The sequence below is a fragment of the Mchenga conophoros genome, linkage group LG14 (genome assembly GCF_057382185.1).
Source record: "Mchenga conophoros isolate Kocher_MC1m ecotype Shallow Benthic linkage group LG14, M_conophoros_male_GT1.1, whole genome shotgun sequence".
Lineage (NCBI taxonomy): Eukaryota > Metazoa > Chordata > Actinopteri > Cichliformes > Cichlidae > Mchenga > Mchenga conophoros.
The window spans coordinates 35,298,971-35,320,189 of record NC_140539.1 but is presented as its reverse complement, the minus strand read 5'-3'; the positions used below and the strand labels follow the sequence as shown (position 1 = coordinate 35,320,189).

The following is a 21,219-nucleotide window of genomic DNA, read 5'->3' as shown; positions in this document are numbered from 1 at the left end:
TGTCTTTAGGAACCATTTGTCACTGAAACATATCTTAACTGTCATCTTATAAATCTTCTGGAAGCACCACCAAACGAAGTGCTTTGCCCCAAATTAGGGATGTTTTTTTAAATAAGCAAAATCTTCTGCCTAACTCACAGGTGTCGAACTCCAGGCCTCGAGGGCTGGTGTCCTGCAGGTTTTAGATGTGTCCTTTATCCATCACAGCTGATTTAAATAGCTAAATTACCTCCACAACATGTCTTGGGGTTCTCCAGAAGCCTGTTAATGTGTGCTGACCCAGGGTGAGATCTAAAACCTGCAGGACACCGGCCCTCGAGGCCTGCAGTTCAACATCCGTGGCTTAACTGAACAGATGTTATGAAGTGGGAAAATATGTTTGTTAATTTGATCATTCAGTACCACTTGCAGACCCAGTGCTTACAGAACAGCACAGTATTCAGAGGAATTAAATCAGTTAAAAATATAATTTAAAAGATCCAACATGTGCGACCTTCCATCCATTGTTAGTGCCAGTACACGACGTAGCATGCCTTTTATGCAGAGATGACATCTGCAAGATTCAAGCTTGCAGTCACACATTCACGATGTACTCCTCCCAATTCATGAACATATTTTGTTGCTTAACTCTGAGAATGTTTTGCACAGGTTCTTTTACCTCCAGACGTTACTACTGCAAAGACCTCCTCTAAGCAGTGCATTCATGTCCTATGTGATATGCTCTCGTACATCTCCAGACATGTTTAGGCCTCTTTCTTGGATGATGTGGTCTTCTTGTGTCCCCAACGAGCTTGTTTGCAAGAGCTTGTTACTTGTTACTGTTACTTTTGGTGTGGTAAATACTACAAGTATCAACTCACTGTGCACTGATGTAAGAGCAATGCATTCACAGGTAGATATACTCTATAGAAGGCTAGATATATAAATAAAAGTGAAATAAATAAGATGTGAGGTAATCGTAAAGGAAAGTTTGTGTTTGGTAATACAAAATTACTTCACGAGTACTTGTAATCTAACAATTACTATTTAATCCCAATAATTCTGTAGTGTAACCAGCCATTTGTAACCCAACACTGTATTCCACAAACAAGGTGCATCCATGTTGCAGTCATGGTCTGAATGACATGAATACATCGGTATATTCCAGCGTTTGTTTCCATGTTTTCCTCTTTTACTTTTGTAACTTTGGAAAAGTCTTATGAACTTAATTGATCACCATACTCACCATAGAAAAAAGCCACAAAAATCAGTGGCTATTCATACTTATTTCATACTATTCAACACAGATATTTCAATTACTTTTTACAAGTCTGATGTGCATAATTATGTTGACAAAGAGTTGGTTATATCTGATAAACTTTATCAATTTTATGAGATTAAATCTTTAAAAGAAAATGATACACAGAAGTGTGTGGGAAAATCCCAGAATCTGTAACCAAAATCTGGGGCTGTTATGGTCATTTGTAGAGGAGAATATTTTATTGTGACATCCAGACTGTTATCAGCAGTCAGTATCTGTTTTCAAAGAGTCCCATGTCTGGAAACTCGGTCAGCCCAGGGTTACAGATTACAGATGAAAGGTTACAAATGTAAGGGTCACATCTGAATTTTTTCTCTCTTTGGTGCTGAAATTGCTCGAGCTGCTGCACTGTTGCCCCTTCAAACCTTTAAGTCACAGTGTGTTATCTGTGGATAGACTCTAATCAGTTTTCCTTCACCAAAAGTCTGGAATGAATGTGACCACTATCAGCGAGGTCTCCTGATTACTATGAGTGACATTATAGAGTCAGGTTAGTCATACCTGGAACACCTTCTTGTGTGTGTGTGTGTGTGTGTGTGTGTGTGTGTGTGTGTGTGTGTGTGTGTGTGTGTGTGTGTGTGTGTCTTTGTAGCTGTGGAGACCATATCAGGTGGGTGCTTGCCTATCTTATCAAGCTAAATGCTCCAAAGGGACTATTGTGTATGAAAGAACTGCCCAAGTTTCACACTTAGCATTTCTTTATTTCTTTAAGGCATATGTATGAGAGTGTCTTGCCTGTGTGTGTGTTGAGGACAACCATATGGAAAGGAAAGAAAGATTAGTTATATTTTTTTCCTCCTCTCTCTAATAGTTAATTTTTCTTTTTTTAAACATGTCTTGCCTACTTGATTCATTTGTAATTCTTCATAAGAATCAAGTAGGCACTGTCTCCAATAGTTAATAGAAATAGGCTGGTAAGTTGGTGGTAACCTCTTGGTCTGAAGGATTAAGCTGATGTGCGAGCACCTCAGTTCCTCTGACGGCCGCACGAGCGTTCCAGTTTTGCCGGCTGTTCCTTAGCACTAATTTGCAGACATGTTTGTCTGTGCATTTCACTCATGTACTCTATGAATACAGTTTGCTAACAAAACCTACATGAGTTAAATGACTTACAACACCATACTTTTGGCGAAAACATCTTGCTGCAAGAAACAGACAGAAAAATGAAAGTCAGAAACGCTGATTCAGACTGAGGTTAAAAATGAGGCCAATATCTTCAGAGTGTGTGCTGCTGCTGATCATATGCACTGGCGTTATTTGTTACTGTGCTTAAGATAAAAGAGCAGTCAGGGACAAATCTGTGACAACAGCTACAGCATAGGGTTGGGTTGAGCAACTGTCAAACATGCAGACAGGTAGAGAGTAGGGCAGGTAGACAGGCGGCGTGCCAGCGTGCGGTGTGTGGGTGTGTGTGTGTGTGTGTGTCAGTGCATTAACTCCTATTAAATAATTTGGTGACAAAATAGCATTGTATTTGTTCATGTTTCTAGACATGAATTGGTGGTTTTAGCATGAATTTACCTGCATTTTGATGCAGGCTCCAAGCAAGAACCGTTAGTGTTGAACAGAATTTTCTCTGAAGTCAACATTTTCATATGTATGATTATACTATCTCATCCTCTCCATATTTTGCAAGAGATTCAGCCAGTGTCCATGCTTAGTCTATATATTTTGTTGCTCCCTTGCTTGAAAAATCTCCTTAAACATGCAGAAAGTTGTGTGTTTACTGTTTAGGTGGAGCTCTCTGGAACTGGTCCTTAAAGGCAAAAAAGATAAATGTCCTGCTCCTACTTTCCCCTGTTTTTGTTTCGTTGACTTGCTGACGGTTTTTCTAGTGCAGGGTCAGAGGCAGGTCAGTAGTTTTTGGAGTGGTCAGGGCCTCACTCTGTGTGTGTGCGATGCCGCCCAGGCAGAGGGTCTGCGCAGAGGTCGGCTTTGAGGATCTCAGTGTGATCCAGCCATGTTTAGTCTACCAGTCCTACATGTCCTACATGTCGCACACCGCAGTCATTTGGTCAGGAGCTGTTTCAACAAGGCAGTGCTATTCCTGCAGCACTACCCTACCAAAGAGCTGTGACTGATTGGCCAGGACAAGTAAGAGATGTGCTGCCAACAATAGTGCAGGATGTAGAAAAATATAATTTTATAATTGATTTGTTTGCTGTAACATTTGTTTCAGTGGCTAACTTTTAGAAATGTTTGTGCATTTGCAAAAATGATCTTTAAAAAGACTCAACTTTTATTCTGTCTCACTTATTGAAATAATAAAATCTGTAATAAAAGGCTATTCTTGAATGCTTTATCTGTGTGAAATCCTTAAAGAGCTGATGTGTTTTCTTCTAATCCAAAACAGCAAATCCACGCTAAGGATTTGCTGTTTTGTTTATGTTTGATCCAGGATGTGCTGACCAACAAACTCTTCCTTTATTAAAAATGATGGAAAGAAGAAAAGCAAAGACACCATTTGTCCCCTCTTTAATAAGAAAAAAGAAACATGAATCAGTGTGATCACACTTAAACCGAAAGAAAAGGAAACACAAACAATATATTATATCAGCACACTTTCAAAGTTGGAAAAGCAACATATTTTAAATAAAGGACAGTTGGCATTGAAACTAAAACATGTTCCACAGAGGACATCGCGTGACCTGAAACTTCTGCATCCTCTGCTGCTTATCATCCTTCAAAAGATCATCCATACATTGATCTCTTCACATCAGCAGTCATTTGAAGAAAAGGCACTTTTCAGACATGGGGGCGGTCTTTTGACCCACTTTTACACGGTTACTACTTTGCTGATCCGTTGACAGTTTAAGGAGGACATTCCTACGTATTGTTGTAACACACACACACACTATCAGCCCACCTGGCCATTGAGAGCTCTATAGTGCAAAGTACTGTATGTAAATCCTCCAGTAGTGCATCTCTCCTCCCACCACTGTTAGTAACTGACAGAACTCCTCCATGCACCTCACCAGTTAACTGTTATTCGAAATGTTACAGTCTCTGGAAAGGCATGCAGTTAAAATGCTTCACGCAGTAATAAAAGGAACTATTTTCTGGTCATCTGAAACACATCACATATTTTTTTTTTTTACCACAGTTGCTTTGCATCTTTCCTTCTCACTACAGATTTTTCTCTTTTTTTTTGTTACTTTGTTTTACTCTAAACCTCAGCAGGAACACAATGTTTTTTTTCTTCATATTAACCAAAAAGACGACGCGTTTTTTTGAAAGCACAGAGTTCATGAGCTACACGTTTAAATTGACAGATGCCCGATCTGACAAAAACACGACAGATCAGGGCGTGAAAACAAAAAAATGACCAATGTTGTAACACACTCACAAAGAAATGAATTTAAATGTCTCCAGTTGCAGTAACACCTGCCTGAAGCAGTAACCTGAAACTTTCCTCTGGATAAAAAACGAAACCTCACATTGCGGTTGTAACTGGTCGACAGAGCACAATACAAGTTATATTAAAATTTCTCCCTTCATAAATAAATGCAAATATCCTTTCCCCTCCTCATTACCTCTATTTACATTTTATACAAGGCTATTTTTGCCACACACAATTCTCAGGATTGGACTTTAACTTACACACAGACAAATTAAATGACTTCACTATCATTTAAGACCTCCTATTGTCCAGCTTCACTTTTCTGTCCTCCGTGTAACCAGTTTGTCTCCTTGTTTGACAGAGATGGTAAAAAGAAAAGGTGTGTTCTTTTGTCCCTCTAAACATGGCAGCCATTTTATTTTGGATGTGAGTTTTGAAGTCCAGAGACGCAGAGAGAATGAAAGAGGAAGATGGCAAAAGCATTGGAGTCCATTTTAACAGATGCAGGGAGACACAGAAGTCTCCATCTTGGCTTTCCTCCATGAGCAGGTTTGTGTGTGTGTGTGGGAGTCGCTAAAAGTCCATATTAGGAGGCATTGAGTACTGAGCGGCTGTACAGAGTTTGGTAGTAAGCGCCCGAGTCCATTGTGGTCGGCCCCGGGCTGTCGTAGATCTGCTTCGCTGCTACAGGAGAGGTCCCAGTGTAGGTGTTGTAGGTCATCAGCTGGTCCTGGTAGGATTTGAGGTCCATCTTTTGCTCGTTGGACATGAGGTTGGTGATGGAGAATGGATGGTTGAAGTTGTAGTGGGGGTCTAAAGACTTGAGGGGGTCGCTCTGTATGTCCATGTGTTGCTGCATGACACTCGGCAGGAGGTGGGAGCTACTAGGTAGAGTCTGGGAGTGGAGGAGTGGGTTGGAGGAAGAGGTGCCAGTGAGGGGCATGGAGGATGGAGAGATGGAAGATGAGGGGGTGGAGGAGGGTGGCAGGGAGACAGGTGGGTTGTGGAGGTGTGAGGAGGACAATGGTGGACATTCCAATGAAACCATCGAGTTTCGGGAATGAGGCTGGTCATCTGAAGATCCCGGGTGGGAGTTATCCGAGTGGGTGGAGTCTGCTCCCTCTGATCCACCTCCAGGGCTGCGATCCTCCACCAAGAGATCGACACTGTGAACTACTTTTCCTGAGCCCATGTCCTGGTTCTTGGCTGCCTTTTTTGCTGACTTGTCCTCAATCTTGAAGCGTTTCTGGCGCCTCAGGTAGCAGCCGTTCTCAAACATGTTGCCGGACTGTGGGTGGAGAGTCCAATAAGAGCCTTTGCCCGGCTTGTCGGGTGAGCGAGCCACCTTCACAAAGCAGTCGTTGAAGGAGAGGGAATGGCGGATGGAGTTCTGCCAGCGCTGCTGGTTCTCACGGTAGTAGGGGAACAAGTTCATGATCCATTGGTAAATCTCATTCAGGGTTAACATCTTGCTGCCACTCTGCTGGATGGCCATGGTGATGAGGGAGATGTAGGAGTATGGTGGCTTGGCATGGGTCATTGGCCGTCGGAAGGGCTTTGGGTTAATCTCCTTTGCCCCTGCTCGGTTCAGAGTTGCAGGAGAGGTGTATCCCAGCTGACTCATGGATGGGCTAATGTCCTGGTAGTGGGACAAAGAACTCAGGGAGCCTGGAGCAGCAGGGCCCAGCTGAGTTAGTGAGCCTGAGGTGAGGGACGGGGCCACTGGGGAGAGGGACATGTGGCCGGGAACGGAGCCCATTGAGGCCAGTGGTGAACTGCTGATGCTGGTGGTGGGCGGGTGATATGACATGTTCATACCAGCAGGCGAGACAGTGGCTGGGTTCAAGTTGATGTAGTTATTGATGGTGCTCATAGAGCTCATGGAGCCCAGACCAGAGTTCATGGTTGTAGGAGATGAGTACATCTGGAGTAAACAGGAGGGACAAAATCTAGTTAGTTGCAATGTGAACACAGAAAAGAAATTAAATAAGACAAATAATTATATAAATTCTGTAACTATCTAATTTTGATCTCGATTTTTAACACTTCTGTTGGAAATAACTGATCTAAATTTCTCGGGCAAAACGTGAAATGTGAAAGGAAACACTCCCAGACTCCCAGTGTTAAAAGTCACTTCTTATCAATGCACAATGAAGCTCTCAGTGTGCTGAGAGGGGACATGGATTTCACACAGCGATGTTAACCTGAAAATGCGTAAAAAGCGCGTCATGGTGCCTCTCGGTCAGACGGCCTCCTCCACTGCTGCCATGGAAAAAACAAGTTCTTCAGTATTTAACCTAAAGTGGAGGAGTGATACTACTTCCAAGTCCTTTTTGTGTGGAATAAAGTTGAATAATTCAGAGCTAAATGTCAAGAATTGTGCTTCTCTGAATCCCGAGTCTTACTGATATTTAATTTTTATGGATGCGAAAATACTAAATCTTCGGGTGATAAAAAACAGTATCTTAGCCCGCTTAGTTTTGGTTAATTATTATCAAACGCTTTCTTCTCGGTAATTTAATCAGGCTGGGTTGAGGTGAGAATTGCTGCTGCTGGAATTAACTCCTAATTGAATTAGGGAGGAAAAAGTCTTGTTTCATTTACACTTGAATCGTTGCAACACTTAAGCGGAGTAGAGACACAAAGGATTAAGGCCTAACAGTGAGACTATGTCCTTTAAAAACATCATATAATTCTCACAGACTATTTATTACGAAATCCGTTAAATTATAACTGTCTCATTGTTGATTTAAAATCAAAGTATTTATTTTGCAGAAGAAGCGAGCCCCTTCCTGACTTGCTTTTTATTTCTTGATTTATTTATGATCTTTGTTTACCATAACTGCTAAAAATATTAGTTACTCACATATTACGATATTATTATTTTCTTAATTTTAGTTTTTTCGGGTTTTTTTTTTTTGTTTGTTTGTTTTTTGTCCAGATTCCCGAGATTTGATTTTCCATTACTAACGCCATACGTGGATGTTTTTATTTTTAAGACAGTGTCATAATATTTCCATGTTAATTCGAGGTTTTCGCCTACTTTTATAAGATTATTTTCGAATGTATCAAAGCAACTACTTTTGATTCGGAGTCCCGCTCCATAAGCGAACATTTTGTCTTCCCTCACGGTCTGTCTCTCTTTCTCCCTTTTTTAAATCCCCCAAAACAAAGGCGGAAACTTTGGCAATATTTATAACAAGAGTAAAGAAAAAACTGGATTTATTTGTAGTTACTGTTGATATTTTCACGTTTTCGCTTGTCATTACCTCGCTGGCCTCGCTGGCTGTGTAGTAAGTATTCCACTCTTCCATCTTCACAGAACTCAACATCCCAAACAAAAGTCTTCAGAAGAGAATATTTTATCTGTGACCGAAGTTTTCAGAATAACAAAAATAAATATAAAGTCCTCCTAAAAGTTGGCACGTATCGGGAAGAAAATCCAAGCAGAAAGGGTTCTCCTTGTCGCACGGAGTCTAAAATGCGTAAAAATGAAAAAGTGATGCGATTCCGCTCCGGAGAACAGGTAGGTCAGCGTTTCTTAGTTGTCAGTAATCCATTGTTTTGCAGCTTTAAATTTGTTAATGCTCAACAGACTTCTGCTTCTTTCTCGTGGCCCGTTTTTTCTTTTGGTCACCGGGCCCTCGGGACGCAGCGCGCGACAGACGGAGATATAACTTGGAAATACAGTAGAGGAACCTGGGCGCCCTTCTCTTATAAGGCTCTGCTCGGCCCCGCCCAGCCCTCACTTTTGAATTGGGCAGGAAGGGCCCGGCAAAAAAGGCAGATGTAGCCCCCTGGCGTGCTGGATATCGGCCCCGCGGCTGTGCTGGCGAAAACCAGCCGAGCAAGCGTACTACTGTTCAAAAGCTGTGCCCATTTTTGGGATGTTTCTCAGTATTTCAGAAGAGTTACGTTTTGTTGGTCATGACGAAAAGTTAAATATCAAACACGTTTCGAAACTGGAGCAATAAAAAAATCTACATAAAAGCGCTTCATTAAAATCCAAAATTATTTTTTCAGTTCTTTTAACAATCAGCGTCTGGTTTCTGCAGTTTTGCTAGCAACGCAATTTTTCTAAAAGAATTCGAAAAATAGAATTCTGGCTTGAATAACAAAATATTTAATCGTGACAACTTTGACCTTCACATATTTTGATAATAGCACGAATCACCTGAGACTTATCAGAAGATTAGAGAACATCAAATTTCTCAATTTTCCACCATCAGCCTCTGTTTTCTTCTGAATCTTCGTCACGAAAACCAAGTAAAACATAAGGAGTAAAAAAGTAAACACAGCTGACTAAGAAGCTTATCCTCGTGCATAAACAGACAGATCTTTATCCAACTGTTGGGTAACGATGGCTCATGTGCGCATTTTACGCATATTGGGGTCGTTTGAATGTGAGAGACCTCCTCGCCCTGGGAACTTTGTTGGAGAGCTTCTTTTTTCTCAGAGGAGGCCCGTCGCTACAAAGAAATAAATAATGTAGCCTAGTCCTGGCCTAATGCATGGGCCAGGACTCCTGTATTGTGGAATACACATCAGGCCTCGCTGCAGACGGAGGCCTGTGAATGTCAATGCTTATGCTTAATGGCAAGTCAATGGAGATGTAATTGATGCGCAGGCGGGAGGTCGACGGGATTAAAACTGGGCGATAAGATCCCGTGGAAATCACAGGAAGGAACTGGCCTGTTAGTGCTAAGATGCAACAATATTATGCAGAGTGTAAAGGATTCAGCGGCGTGAACATTTCTTGGAAACATGACGTTTACAGCCATTAAATTTCTCCGTGGCGTCCACATAAAGGCCCCGCTGCCCTCACGAAAACAGAGACGAGAGGGAGGGACTCGGGTCAGTTTATAGTTAATCAGACGCTTTCCATGATATGACCTGTCAAAGACTCACAGATTATCACCTGCTTGCAAAGTGCTGTCACATCCATTAAACGTGGAATGTCGCCTGAATGTCGTAACGATGTAACCAAGCCTGGATGATTTATTTTTCTCCGTGGATAAAATATTTGTAAATCAACTCTGAGGTCACATGAAAAAAAAAGCTTCCGGGTTAAAATGTACTTTAATTTGACGTACTGGTGAATTTAAATGAGAAGTGGACGAAACGACTCTTTATTATAATGGAGCCTTGATTTTATCCCATTTTTACTCACGTTTACAATTTCAACGTCTTCTGTTTTCTTCAGGGGCGGAAACGATCCAAACTGCTTTACCCTAAGGCCTCAAACCTCTCCCCTACAAGGTTTCAGTTATCCGAGTATGAGTCAATAAAACGGGACAGACTAAAGCGCATCTGCTAATCATTTGCCTACTGCCCCGCAAATGTCTCAAATGGAAATTCGAGTTCATAAATATTAATCAAGTTTGCATGTTTTTTTTTCTGGAGAGGTTTGTGGTGTTTACAACTTCTCTGTCCTGTTAAACTTAAGAATAACAAATATTCTACAAAAACAGACAATCCTGCAAGCACAACCTGTTTAACTGATCATAGTTGATACTTAATATATATATCGACACACCTGCTGCGTAAAAGGGTTCAGTATGTTTTTTTTTCCAAGACTTTTTTTTGCTGCGTCTAATAAACACCTTTAATCGAACTTTTCAAAGCCACCTCTCTCACTCTGCGGGCTGCTTTTCAATCCAATGGATCTTCCACCGGCCATTAACACCTCCATAACTGGTTTAACAATAGCTGTAACGAGCTGACACTAATGGAGAAAACAGCAGATCCGCGCAACTGGAGGACGATGGGGAGGGACATTTATAGGGCCACTGCCCGCCCTTTTCTTCATCACAATCAAAATAGTGAAAATTAATCAGGAGTGCGTAACTTTATTCAGGCTGACAAGTTTATTTACTACTACAGCTACTGACAAAGGGCAGGCACCTGAAGCTGTGGCATCTTTGGTGAAAACAGGTGGTTTTTAGGCAGTAACAGGTCAAAGTGCGACAGTTCTCGATTTTAAAGGATTACCGACTCCACAGGCTGTAGGCCTAATGGACCTGACAAAAGATCATGCTGCCACACAGCGTCTTCTCCGTAAGGCACGCTAAGACCAGGAGCGCCATCATGTGGCCCTTAAAACCGAGTCGCAGCTATGCTTTGTGCAGTTTCTTCTGTTAGGATTATAAAGGAGCACAGATATAATAAGAAATTTCACAGACTCGAACTGCTGTGACATTAAAACACAGAGGTGCTTTATTCTCACTCTTTGATTTTAAAGGTGAATTAGACGTGAAGTTTAGCTGTAACCAAGTCTATAGGCAAGTCTTGCAGGTTAAATGACACATTTTCAGCATTAGAGCTGATAAATACCAACAGATAAAAGGCAAAACACACCATATGATGGACATTAGACACTAGTGAAACCAGTTTTGGCAGTCCCAAACTAAGCTGGCTTGGGAATGCCCCAATGTCCACTCTGGAAAAGCTGTAAGCAGTGGTTGGAAAGCAGAAGATCTGGGCATCACTGCTCAGAGATCTACTCCAGCGTGCTGGGCCCAGATAATTAGAATAAGGATGCATGGTTGCACAAGCAATAAATATATGAAAATTCCTTGACTTGTAGCAATTTCAGACAGCTAGCACTTAAGTCTTTCGATTCTAACAGAAGGATGGTGAGCAGTTCCATTATATGAAGTTTTACCCAGAAATAATTCAATAAACAGGTAAAGATACTCAGTAAAACTTGTAAATAAACAACAAAGAGAAGGACAAGTTTCCATCCCATTTATTCCTGGTTTTATGTTGTACAGGAAGCTGCAATAAAACTGACAGATCTACAAAAAAAAGTCACATAAATGAAAAACAACGTAGTGGGAGGATTCAAATAAAACACGAAGGGCCTGTCAACTTTACGAAGGCTTCAGATAAAAGCAAAAGCGGTCAGATGGTGATCGAAGGGAAGCAGATTCAGGTTAATCATTGACAAGACAATAAAAGAAGCCATTGCACTCCTAACTTCCCCTGAGGTTCCCAGACACAAAAACAGATGGTAAACATTTTTAAAAGGCACTTAACAAGGGATTGCATGACGTATCAGTGCATATTATACTATTACATTTCTTCAAAGATGTTTCTCTACAACAGGCCTGATCTGTGGGATCTTTTTGTAAAGCGGACCTATTATGCTTTTTTCCCTCCTGAATTTCTGTCAAATATATACTGAGGTGGATGCATATAAGAAACATGGCTAAAATTTCAAAACACGAGGTTAGTGTATGTACATGTAATCCTGGTCACTTTATAATTCAGGCTCTAAACACTCAGTTTCTGACACTTCTTCTGTTTGCGATAGGCAGCCAATCAGAAGAAAGATGACTTAAAGGGAGAACGGCCATAAAATGGCTCATTTCAGACAGAAAGAATTGGAGGGCTGCATCAAGGCCCAGTCTGAGAAAAAATGTGAATTATTTTGAACTATGAATCATGCAAAGCTACTCTAGCAAAGTAAAACATAAAAATACTGAACTAGAAATTAGCATAATAGGTCCCCTTTAAAATATATAAGTGCTATGTAAGGATCTGCTGCAGACTGTAGATTGTACATATCCTATAAGTACAGTAGAACACATTGGCCTGTTAACTGTAACGGCCTAATGAAGAGAACCAGCTGGTTGAAAAATAATGAAATATATGTCTTCCATAAAACATTTACAATTATAAACATCATTTTGGGCATAAAATTACCTTTGGTTTGTCTGTGCTTCTGTACTGTCAAGTACTCGCTGCACATAAAGAGAATCCACCAAAAAACAAACTCATTTTGATATATTATCATTACAATGTCTGGTTGTTCAATTTAGGAACATGAAATCCCTGCGCACTTTAATGTATTTATGAAATTCATTTTGAAAGATGGCAAATGGGAAATAATATACAATGTTCAATAGTATGACTGGAAACCAGACCACACAGATTTATTAAACATCTCTTGATCAGAAACAAAGATTTCTGCTTTTCAGTGGATTCTCACTTAAAAAAAAAAAGTTTAAGAAATGATGCGCAATTTTTTTTAATACCATATGTCAAACTCTTGCATGTACTATGTCTAAGGATTGCACGTGTGTACTATTACAGTTCTTTACAGTATATAACATTTAACATTCTAGTATAAAATATAATCATAGGCCTGTCAATAGATTTTTTTTATATACATTCGGGGTAAAATGTAGGCTGGGCTGGATCTTGTATGAAAGCAACATTTAAATACAGTCAAACACTGAGTTTCTGCTGCTGGTTGACGCGCTGACAGGTTAACTGGTTGTGTCTACACAGCAAAATATTCTCCTTTCTCTGAGTTAAAGTCAGCTTCAATTTAAGCTGACAAAAAACCCCAAAACAAAAACAACAAATGCACAAGCGCACAGAAATGTCTCTACTGGCATTCTGTCCACATCTAACGCAGGTTTGTTTAGATGTTTTACTGGAGATTTAAAAGAAAAAAGAAAGAAAGAAAAATCTGTGCATCAGGACACAGACTCAGTCATGAAGCAATTAAAAAAAAAAATCTGCTGAAGGTACATTACATCATCACTGTCAGTGTCATGTCAGTTATAAGCTGTAAATTTAACTTGTAGAAGCAGAAAATATTTCATTTGATGAAGCATTGGTAAATAATATGGCATTTTCTCCCAAGACAATTAACTCAACTTTTCAACAATAAAAAGAACAGCTGTGGCTGCTGTTTAGATATACTTTGACATACATGTAAATATATATATATATATGTGTATATGTAGTATATATATTTGTGCTTTTTCCTGCACAAAGCTGAGTGTATGCTGACAACACTGGGAAGCGGCTATTGTCTAAGAGTTTGAGAACTCTAATCACTCATCTATCAGGTCTCCTAACAAATCATCACTGACACAAATTAAACTGATGTCAATTGCTTTGACTAAAGTATTTGTCTTTATCTCCAAGGTGCCAATCAGTACCACGTATTGTAGCTAAACCGTAACTAATTTATGCTCAAAGCGTCCTTTGGCATGTTTGCTGTGACACACTGGGTTATTGTATAAATGAGCCATCAATCGCTTGCAACGCATCATTTGTCAAGGAGCAGGGTTCACTAACCTTAACCAAGTAGTCTTTAGTGCCTAAACCTAACCAGTGAGTGGATCTGAGAGCATAAACAGAGGTAAAAAAAAACAAAAACAAAGAATAAAACACACAGCTATGAATGGGGTACAAATCAGGGTCTCTTGGCAGTCAAGCCAGTAAAATGTGCCATCATCACCTCTACATCCTCACTAGGCCTTTGCACTCCTGTTAAAAGTTGCTGTTACGCCTCAGCAGCCAATGTAGCGCAGCTATAGTGCCAAAGCACCAACACTAAAGGATATCTTGTGCTTAATGGGAAGATCCAGGAAGCACCTGACAAAGCTGCATTGTATGTGTTCAGATAGGAATGCTATAATCTATATCCATCTGCTAACGTGAAAGCGATGCTTGTTTCAAGTAACAGAACTAATTACCAACTATTAAGCAGTAGCCGCTGTCCAGCTTGTGAGTCTTCCTGAATATGTGATTCCACCATCGCATGATTAGGGATATGTATACGCTGTATGTCTGGTTGTGGTGGTGATATTCCATTAGTATCTCTGCTGTTTTCTGGACTGAAAATTTAAAATGGCATTAAACTGTTTTACAGCATTGCTGCAAGTGAGCGCGCAATGCACAGAATGCATTGGGAAATTTAATTTCACAAGCTCACTATACAGTGGCAAAAATCAGCAGTTGCTCAGAGAAAAAACAAGTGATGTGTGCAGGCAGTCTTTGCTGCCATCATCAGATCTCTGATTAGGCCTAATAGTTTTGAATTCATTGCAATGTGACAAGCAGTTTAACTTGCTTAGTGGATGTTTTGAGATTTGTAGGTTGTTGCATTGCTTCTCTTCTGGGACTCTTAGCTGTTCGGGGGAGACGTCTGTTCTGATCTGGGATACGATTCTGGGACAGAAAACAAACACGTGAAAATATAGTTAATATCAGCTGCAAGCATATCGATCATACCATGGTTGGGATTATGGATATTACTGTTAAAACACTTGTAGAATACAACAGGAGAGCATCTCTTGTTGTATTTTAACCCCATTTTGTGTCCCACTTTATATCAATAACAAAAACACCAAACATCAGTGCTTTTTATAAATTTTCTTCACAAAGGTCAGATGCCTGTAGACCTGCCTGTTGCTGTGCTGGGTCCATGCTGCCACTGAAACCACCATCACGTCTCTCTCTCTTTCTTGACAGTGACATCTCCACTCCCACTCCCTGCTCCGGCTCCAGCTGCTCCTGCTGCTGTTCCACTTCCAGGCCCTGATGAAGCTGCAGCTCCAGGACCAGTACTGGCTCCAGATGTAGGAGCTGATGCAGGAGCTGAAGCAGACCCTGCTCCGCTCGATCCTGAACTGGCAGCACCATTTCCCAAAATGGTGGTTATCTCCCCCTGCATGAAGGCCCATGGGGGACTGTTGGGAGAGGTATCCAATGGACAGCGCTCTCCGCTGGGGCAGTACACTTCCCCATCACCATGCCTACTCTGGATATACCCTCTTGTGCACGGGAAGCAGAACCTATATTTGGCGGAGGAAGAGTATTACAGTGGACATAATTATTTTGGACGCTAACAACTGCAGGATATATATTTATAACCAGTTTAACAAATACGTGCTTTTGTATGCAAGACATATTTAAATACCTAACCTGGCTAAAAGCTAAAAACAAACAATGTTATAGGATATTTATATAACAATAAATAAATGACAAACATACAAACCTGTGGCCTGGCACTGATGGACATTGAACAAAGTGGGTGTCTTCCAGTCTCTCATGACACAAGGTGCAGGACAGACTGTTTCCAGCCGAATGGCTGTTATTAGCAGATGCAGATGCCAGCTCAGAGGCACCACTGTGGGGTAACGCGGCAGCGGCGGTAGCTGCCTCCGCTGAGGTGCTGGATCCTAGGGGCTCTCCTCCTGACCTTGCAGTTAGGGGGCGTGACTGCCTGGCTGGAGATGATGCAGGTTTAGGACTAGTCTGGCTTACACCTCCAGCCATGGAGAACGATGAAGAAGCCAAGCTTGTACTCTTGCTGGTACTGCTGCCAGCCACAACTGTGTGGGTCTGCGTCTTGGGCTGGTTCTGGGAGGAACTCAGCTCTCGCTCCAGCTCTGGCGCGATAAAAGGGGTGATCCCCATGCTTATTCCCAGCTGTCTGCGGCTCATCTCTGCCAGCACAGGGGCAGGGAAAATCATAGGGCTGCTCATAGGGGCTGTCCGGGCCGTCAGACCCGCGGGCATCCCTGCAAGTATCCCAGGGGGAATACCGGGAATACCTGCAATACTCTGAGTCACTAGATTAGGAGGGATGGCTGCGCTAATCATGGATCTCCGGCTGCCACTGGGGCTCTGACGGTTAACTTCTTGAGGCGGCTGCCCGTCACGATGCAGCCCGTTTGGCGGTACACGAATAGTTGAAGCGGTAATTTCTCCTCTTCCTCCCCTCTCGAAACGGTCCCCGTGCGGCCTGCCTCCGTCTGCCGCCACCTCTCCCCGGGCTGATGTGCCGTGTTTATTGGGAGAGGGACCAGGTGACCTCACGTTACCGTCCTGCATGCCGTGAGTTCGCTTCAACTGGCGGGCGCTTGCGATCAGGAATTCAATCTGGTTGGCTCCCTCGTAGTTCACGCATCCACGGCAGACCACCTCGCTGAAGTCCCACACCACGGTCCATGGCATCTTTGGCAGGTCGCACAGGTAGCACCACTGGCGCCTGGAGGAGGAAGGGGACGACATGGCTGGCCGAGCTAACCTGAGCGTGTTCAGCGAACCTCCTAACGTGCTAGCACAGGTTAGCTGCGTTAACCTACTTAGCGTGGACAGGTGCACGCCCTCTTTGCTACTGACTTCGTCCCCTAACGGACCTCACACAGCTTTAAAATAATGTTACGCATTCTACATATATGAAATTAGCTCAAATACTTTGGTTGTTTGCAACTAATTTTGATATATTTGTTGTGTTTACCGACTTCGGCCTACTCTTCCCCGCTGTCAACGGCTTCCCAGACTGGCTCTGGAACGTTACGTAACCACGTGAGGTGAATTGTGGGTATTTGAGTTTGCTTACTCGCCGAAGTCAATAGAGGGCCTCGTCGTGGAACTACAGTGAGAACTGGCACGGAAGTGAAATACTTAAAGGTCACGGTTCAGTTTTTGTCAACACGTGTGCCTCCCACACAAGCCATGCGATTGGAGACAGAAACTTTTAATTTCAGAAATTTGATCGTATTTTAAAATAAAAAAATGCCGAAAGACATATCCTCATCGAGCGAAGATGAAGCGGACACCACTGGTGTGGAATCGGCGCCCAAACCGACAGAATCCGGTAAGTTAACACGCAGACGTTGCACGAAGTTGGTGTAATAATGGAGGTGATATGCTAGTAGTTACTTACGTTAGAGCAGATTCATTAAGGCTTAGAAGTAGCCAGAGGACGGCAAACGGTATAGCAGGCTAGCGGTAACGATTGTGTTTACATTAAATATGTGGTTTAGATAAAGCAACAGAAGAAAGTTAATATCCACACTAAAACGTGTTCCAGTTTCTGTGCTTCTGACTCGATGGTTTTGTTTTTTAATCCACAGATAAGACTACAAGGTACCAGTGTCCTCCTGACTTTGTCTCTTTCTGCCATGAGCCTTGCAGCAGCACTCTCGCACAAAACCTCAAGAAGAACAAGAATGAGTTATGGCTCATTAAAGCTCCTGCCAGCTTTGATCCCAAATGGTGGGTACAGTCTGCCTTTACCTTTATCCCACACAGCAAACATTTTTTTTCTAACATAATAACAATTTTTTAGCCTTTTTTCTTTTTTGCAATGGTTCATTCATTCATTTCATTCATTCATTTATTTGTTCATTTCCAGGCATTGATTTGTTTTTGTTTTTTTGTCCTTCCTCTCCACGCAATCATATAAACAGTTTAAACCACAAACAAGTTTCAGATGCAAATGCCACAGTAATAATACTTTCATAAAGAAGCCAAAAGCTGAAGATCTCTCTGATATCATCAGTAAACATTCACACAGACATCAGCCCTCGCATATCTCCGGTTACTGAAGCGAAATCTCCCAGATATCCTCTGAGGTTTTGGTTAAATTGAAACGATGGAGTCACTGCTCACCCCATCTCATTCTGGAATTCAGTTTAAGATTACAAATCTTATTTGTTTACAGCTCCCAGGTCTCTCTGAACCACTGGCAAACTTCTCTTATATGTCTGAATATCATGTCTTAAACAAAAAGTGTCAGAACCTTTAAAGATGCTCCTCTACGGTTGTAGAATCAGTTACCACTTGACATAAAAAAGAGCGATTAGTGTGTCTGCTTATTGTTGAACGCCTCTTAATTCTGTATCATATGTGTTCACTTTTTGTTTTGTTTGTTTTTTTACCGTAATAATTTGCCTGTGTGTGTGTAGTTGTAGATACTGTGTGCAGCACTTTGGTCAGTGAATGCTGAGATTAAATCTACTTAGGTAATTTCCAAAAGGAGTACACCTCTAGTCTCATTTTTGTTGCCGTGTTGCACAGTTTCCACAGTGGAACTTTGAGTTAACTGCATTTAACAGCAACAACCTCTCCGTGGCATTTGTTAAAAACTAGTCATGCAGTCGTCAGGTCATTGAAATGACTGTAAAATCTGTTAGTATCTTTTTAAAATCTACAAATGGTAACTGACCCATTATGACAAGTATCGCTAAGGTGAGTAAAGGTGTTGGTTGCTGGTAATGAATTCAACATCCCATTGTGAGAATTATGTTGCTTTTGTACTAAAATTACATTAAATATCAAGTAACAAAGTAACAGCATGAGGGTGTAAGCAGAAACAGTATGTTTAAACTTTTAAGTGATGCATACTTACCTTTTCTCATTCCATCCAGCTTCAGTGGCATCAAGGTGCCCCTCTCTGGTCTCCAGACCCTGAAGGTTCCTACTGCTGCTCAAGCTGGAGCCAAGACTGGGAGCAGGCAGCAGATCTATAGCATCCTGGCATCCAACCACAGTACCTCAGAACTCCGCCTGCTCACCAGTGACAAGAAGCCGTCAAATGGCATGGTTGTTGGTCCTGCTTTTTCAGGCTTGCTTAATGTGTGCGAGACCTACGGAGACAGCAGCAACAATCAGGCCCCTCAGGTCATCCCCGCTGCTCCAGCCCCCTCCATACCGCCTGGACTCAAACAGCGATTCCAGCCTTTTGGCAGCAAGACCCCCACTCTTACCTGCGTGGCAGAGAATGAGTTGGATGGAGTGGCCTTTGGGCCCTCTTCCACAACTCTCCGACCTCTGGTAGTCAAGCGATTCATAGAAGAAGCAGGTCAAGAAGAAGAAGATGAGGAAGAGGAAGGGAGGAAAAAGAAGAAAAAGAAGGAAAAACGGATAAAAAAAGAGCGACTAGAGGAAGTGGTGAATGTGAAAGAGGAACCTGTAGATGAATTTCGGGAAGAAGTAATGATGGAGCTTCCCTTCCAGGAGGGTGATTATTCTGTGGAGAAGAGGAAGAAGAAGAAGAAAAAGAAGGACAGAGAGCGAGAGGAGGTGGAGGAGGGACTGGAGCCCAGTGTCAAAGTCAAGGTGGAAGAGGTGCCTGTGAAATGTGAACCCATGGACACATTCTTTGGTGAAGAAGTGGAGGTCTCAGGAAAGAAGAAGAAGAAGAAAAAGAAACTCAGAAGTGATGGTGACTAGTCTGGTGTCATTTTGGAGTTTTTTAGTTTTGTTTGTTTCCTTTTGACCATGTGAGCACGTCAGAGACAGTTTACTGCTTAATTACTTCGCTATTGTTGTTGCCAAGACGTTGGCATGGTGTTGCTCAACAAAAGGGCACGTTGTGAATACAATGAGTAGTGAGGTGAATTATAAAGACGATTCACTCTAGCATCTTTAAGACAAATGTTCGTTTCAGTTTGACCAGATGGAGACAGATTCACACACAATGTGTGCAGCTGGAGGCATCAGCGACTACAAAACTGATAAGAGTGCACATGATAATGGTGTCAGGAACCACAACAGATTTGAGCAATGCCACAGCATCTCATTAGATTTAGCATTTGTTTTAGTGTTTTTGTAAACAGTGTGAGTCCAGTTCTGGAGACCTTTTTTGTTTCATGAAAACAAATGTCATGAAGTCCAAAAGCGATTAAAGGAAATTAAAAATGAGAAAAACTTGTTTTGTTTTGTTTTTGTCCTGCTGTTGGCAAACGCAAGTAACAGCAACATTTTCCTCTTGTGCCTTTTCAGAGCAGTGACTTCATCTACAAGGAATGAAAGTTGAATTTGTGTGTGAACTCCACACTGTGGATTTGAAATTGTGCAACAGTTTGACTGTACCCAGTTTACAGAGGTGTAGTTTTGTAATGATGTTCGTGATGTCAGGCAAAAAAATCCAAACCATCTGTTCTGTGAAATATGATTTTTATGAATGATCTTCCAGTTTTTTCAGATGGCCCAAAGACTAACATGAAATAAAATGGTTTAAGCCTTGTGTTCTTTTTTTTCTTCAAATTGGCAGATTTTTTATTCTCATGTAATAATATGGTTATAGAAAATGTGATTTCTCGACACATGAACTGCGGTTATTCAGGTAAATTTTCGTGCTCATAAGAAGTTGCGACAGGGAGAGGGCGCCACAGTCCAGCTAGTTGTCTGCGTGGAACGGCTGCCTGCAGCCTTTGAACAACCCCTGAGCTTCTAACCTACATGCTACTATTTCTTTTAACTAATTTAACACAGATCTGCTGTAGCCGTCTGAATGCACAAAGAGGCGATTCATAATTTTTGACATTTTCTGATGGCAGCGACTCTTCAGAGCTCTGTGACACTCAGGTGAAAAACCTCAGTCCATGCTCTGCATCCTCCCCTCCTCCCTCTCCTCTGCCTGCTCTGCACCGGAGTATGGTCCTGTTTCTTAATGAGCTCAGGCACCTCTGGTGCTATCACACTCACCATCTGTAGTAACCCCCTGCACATGCTGCAAGCCTTATTGATCCACCCTCATGATGCATTAACATTTTTTAGCCTTTTCAAAAGGCCTGTCAAACTCGAAATGCTAAACACCATGCTAGAGGTGTAAAATGTAGCCTTAACACAACAAGGAACATTTTTTGCGTTCTTTCTACTGAGTGTATTTGACATGACTTGGCATCAAGTCATCTATTTTTATTTTTATTTTTTTGGTGTAGCAGGCAGTCATTAAAGCCGAGAGCCACAGATGTCAGATGCTGGCTAAAATGTTTTTCTGAGAGTCGCAGATAATGCCAGATTTCTGTGTATCCTCACAGGTATGTCGAATGTGTGTGCGAGCTCCTGCGCCTCAGACCTTTCAGGCTTGAGTGCCTGAGTGCATATGGCTGTGTTGCTGAGAGAGGGTGTGTGCAGCTGTCTGAGCTTAAGGTCAATGAAACGAAAAATAATTTTTACTGTGTTGGCTAAAATATACAAAATTCATTCGTGCTTTCTTGTATCTTGAGCACTTACCTTTTAAACTAAGAGAAAAAAA

The 21,219-nt window shown here is 41.8% G+C and overlaps 3 protein-coding genes across 3 annotated transcripts; 1 reads left to right on the top strand and 2 right to left on the bottom strand.

Moving 5' to 3' along the window:
- Positions 1 to 3,760: 3,760 nt before the first annotated feature.
- Positions 3,761 to 8,313, bottom strand: foxa3 (forkhead box A3). The gene is made up of 2 exons (XM_085244179.1): positions 7,910 to 8,313; positions 3,761 to 6,564 (listed from the first exon to the last, which is right to left on the bottom strand). The coding sequence occupies exons 1-2, from the start codon at positions 7,970 to 7,972 to the stop codon at positions 5,227 to 5,229; spliced, it is 1,401 nt and encodes a 466-aa protein (XP_085100305.1). The 5' UTR covers positions 7,973 to 8,313; the 3' UTR covers positions 3,761 to 5,226.
- A 3,059-nt stretch (positions 8,314 to 11,372) lies between these two features.
- On the bottom strand, positions 11,373 to 16,737 carry irf2bp1 (interferon regulatory factor 2 binding protein 1). Its single transcript, XM_085244177.1, has 3 exons — positions 15,442 to 16,737; positions 14,850 to 15,238; positions 11,373 to 14,612 (listed from the first exon to the last, which is right to left on the bottom strand). Exons 1-2 carry the CDS (start codon positions 16,458 to 16,460, stop codon positions 14,890 to 14,892), a joined length of 1,368 nt encoding a protein of 455 aa, XP_085100303.1. The 5' UTR covers positions 16,461 to 16,737; the 3' UTR covers positions 11,373 to 14,612; positions 14,850 to 14,889.
- Positions 16,738 to 16,823: 86 nt separating this feature from the next.
- On the top strand, positions 16,824 to 19,886 carry polr1g (RNA polymerase I subunit G). The gene is made up of 3 exons (XM_085244178.1): positions 16,824 to 17,049; positions 17,309 to 17,450; positions 18,605 to 19,886. The coding sequence occupies exons 1-3, from the start codon at positions 16,968 to 16,970 to the stop codon at positions 19,407 to 19,409; spliced, it is 1,029 nt and encodes a 342-aa protein (XP_085100304.1). The 5' UTR covers positions 16,824 to 16,967; the 3' UTR covers positions 19,410 to 19,886.
- Positions 19,887 to 21,219: the final 1,333 nt, after the last annotated feature.

Excerpts from the sequence above, each read along its gene's own strand:
- polr1g (XM_085244178.1), top strand. The coding sequence starts at position 16,968 with ATGCCGAAAGACATATCCTCATCGAGCGAAGATGAAGCGGACACCACT. Across the intron at positions 17,050-17,308 it reads GCCCAAACCGACAGAATCCG|ATAAGACTACAAGGTACCAG; the intron begins GTAAGTTAACAC and ends TTTAATCCACAG. Across the intron at positions 17,451-18,604 it reads GCCAGCTTTGATCCCAAATG|CTTCAGTGGCATCAAGGTGC; the intron begins GTGGGTACAGTC and ends CATTCCATCCAG.
- foxa3 (XM_085244179.1), bottom strand. The coding sequence starts at position 7,972 with ATGTTGAGTTCTGTGAAGATGGAAGAGTGGAATACTTACTACACAGCC. Across the intron at positions 6,565-7,909 it reads CAGCCAGCGAGGCCAGCGAG|ATGTACTCATCTCCTACAAC; the intron begins GTAATGACAAGC and ends TGTTTACTCCAG.
- irf2bp1 (XM_085244177.1), bottom strand. The coding sequence starts at position 16,460 with ATGTCGTCCCCTTCCTCCTCCAGGCGCCAGTGGTGCTACCTGTGCGAC. Across the intron at positions 15,239-15,441 it reads CCATCAGTGCCAGGCCACAG|GTTCTGCTTCCCGTGCACAA; the intron begins GTTTGTATGTTT and ends CGCCAAATATAG.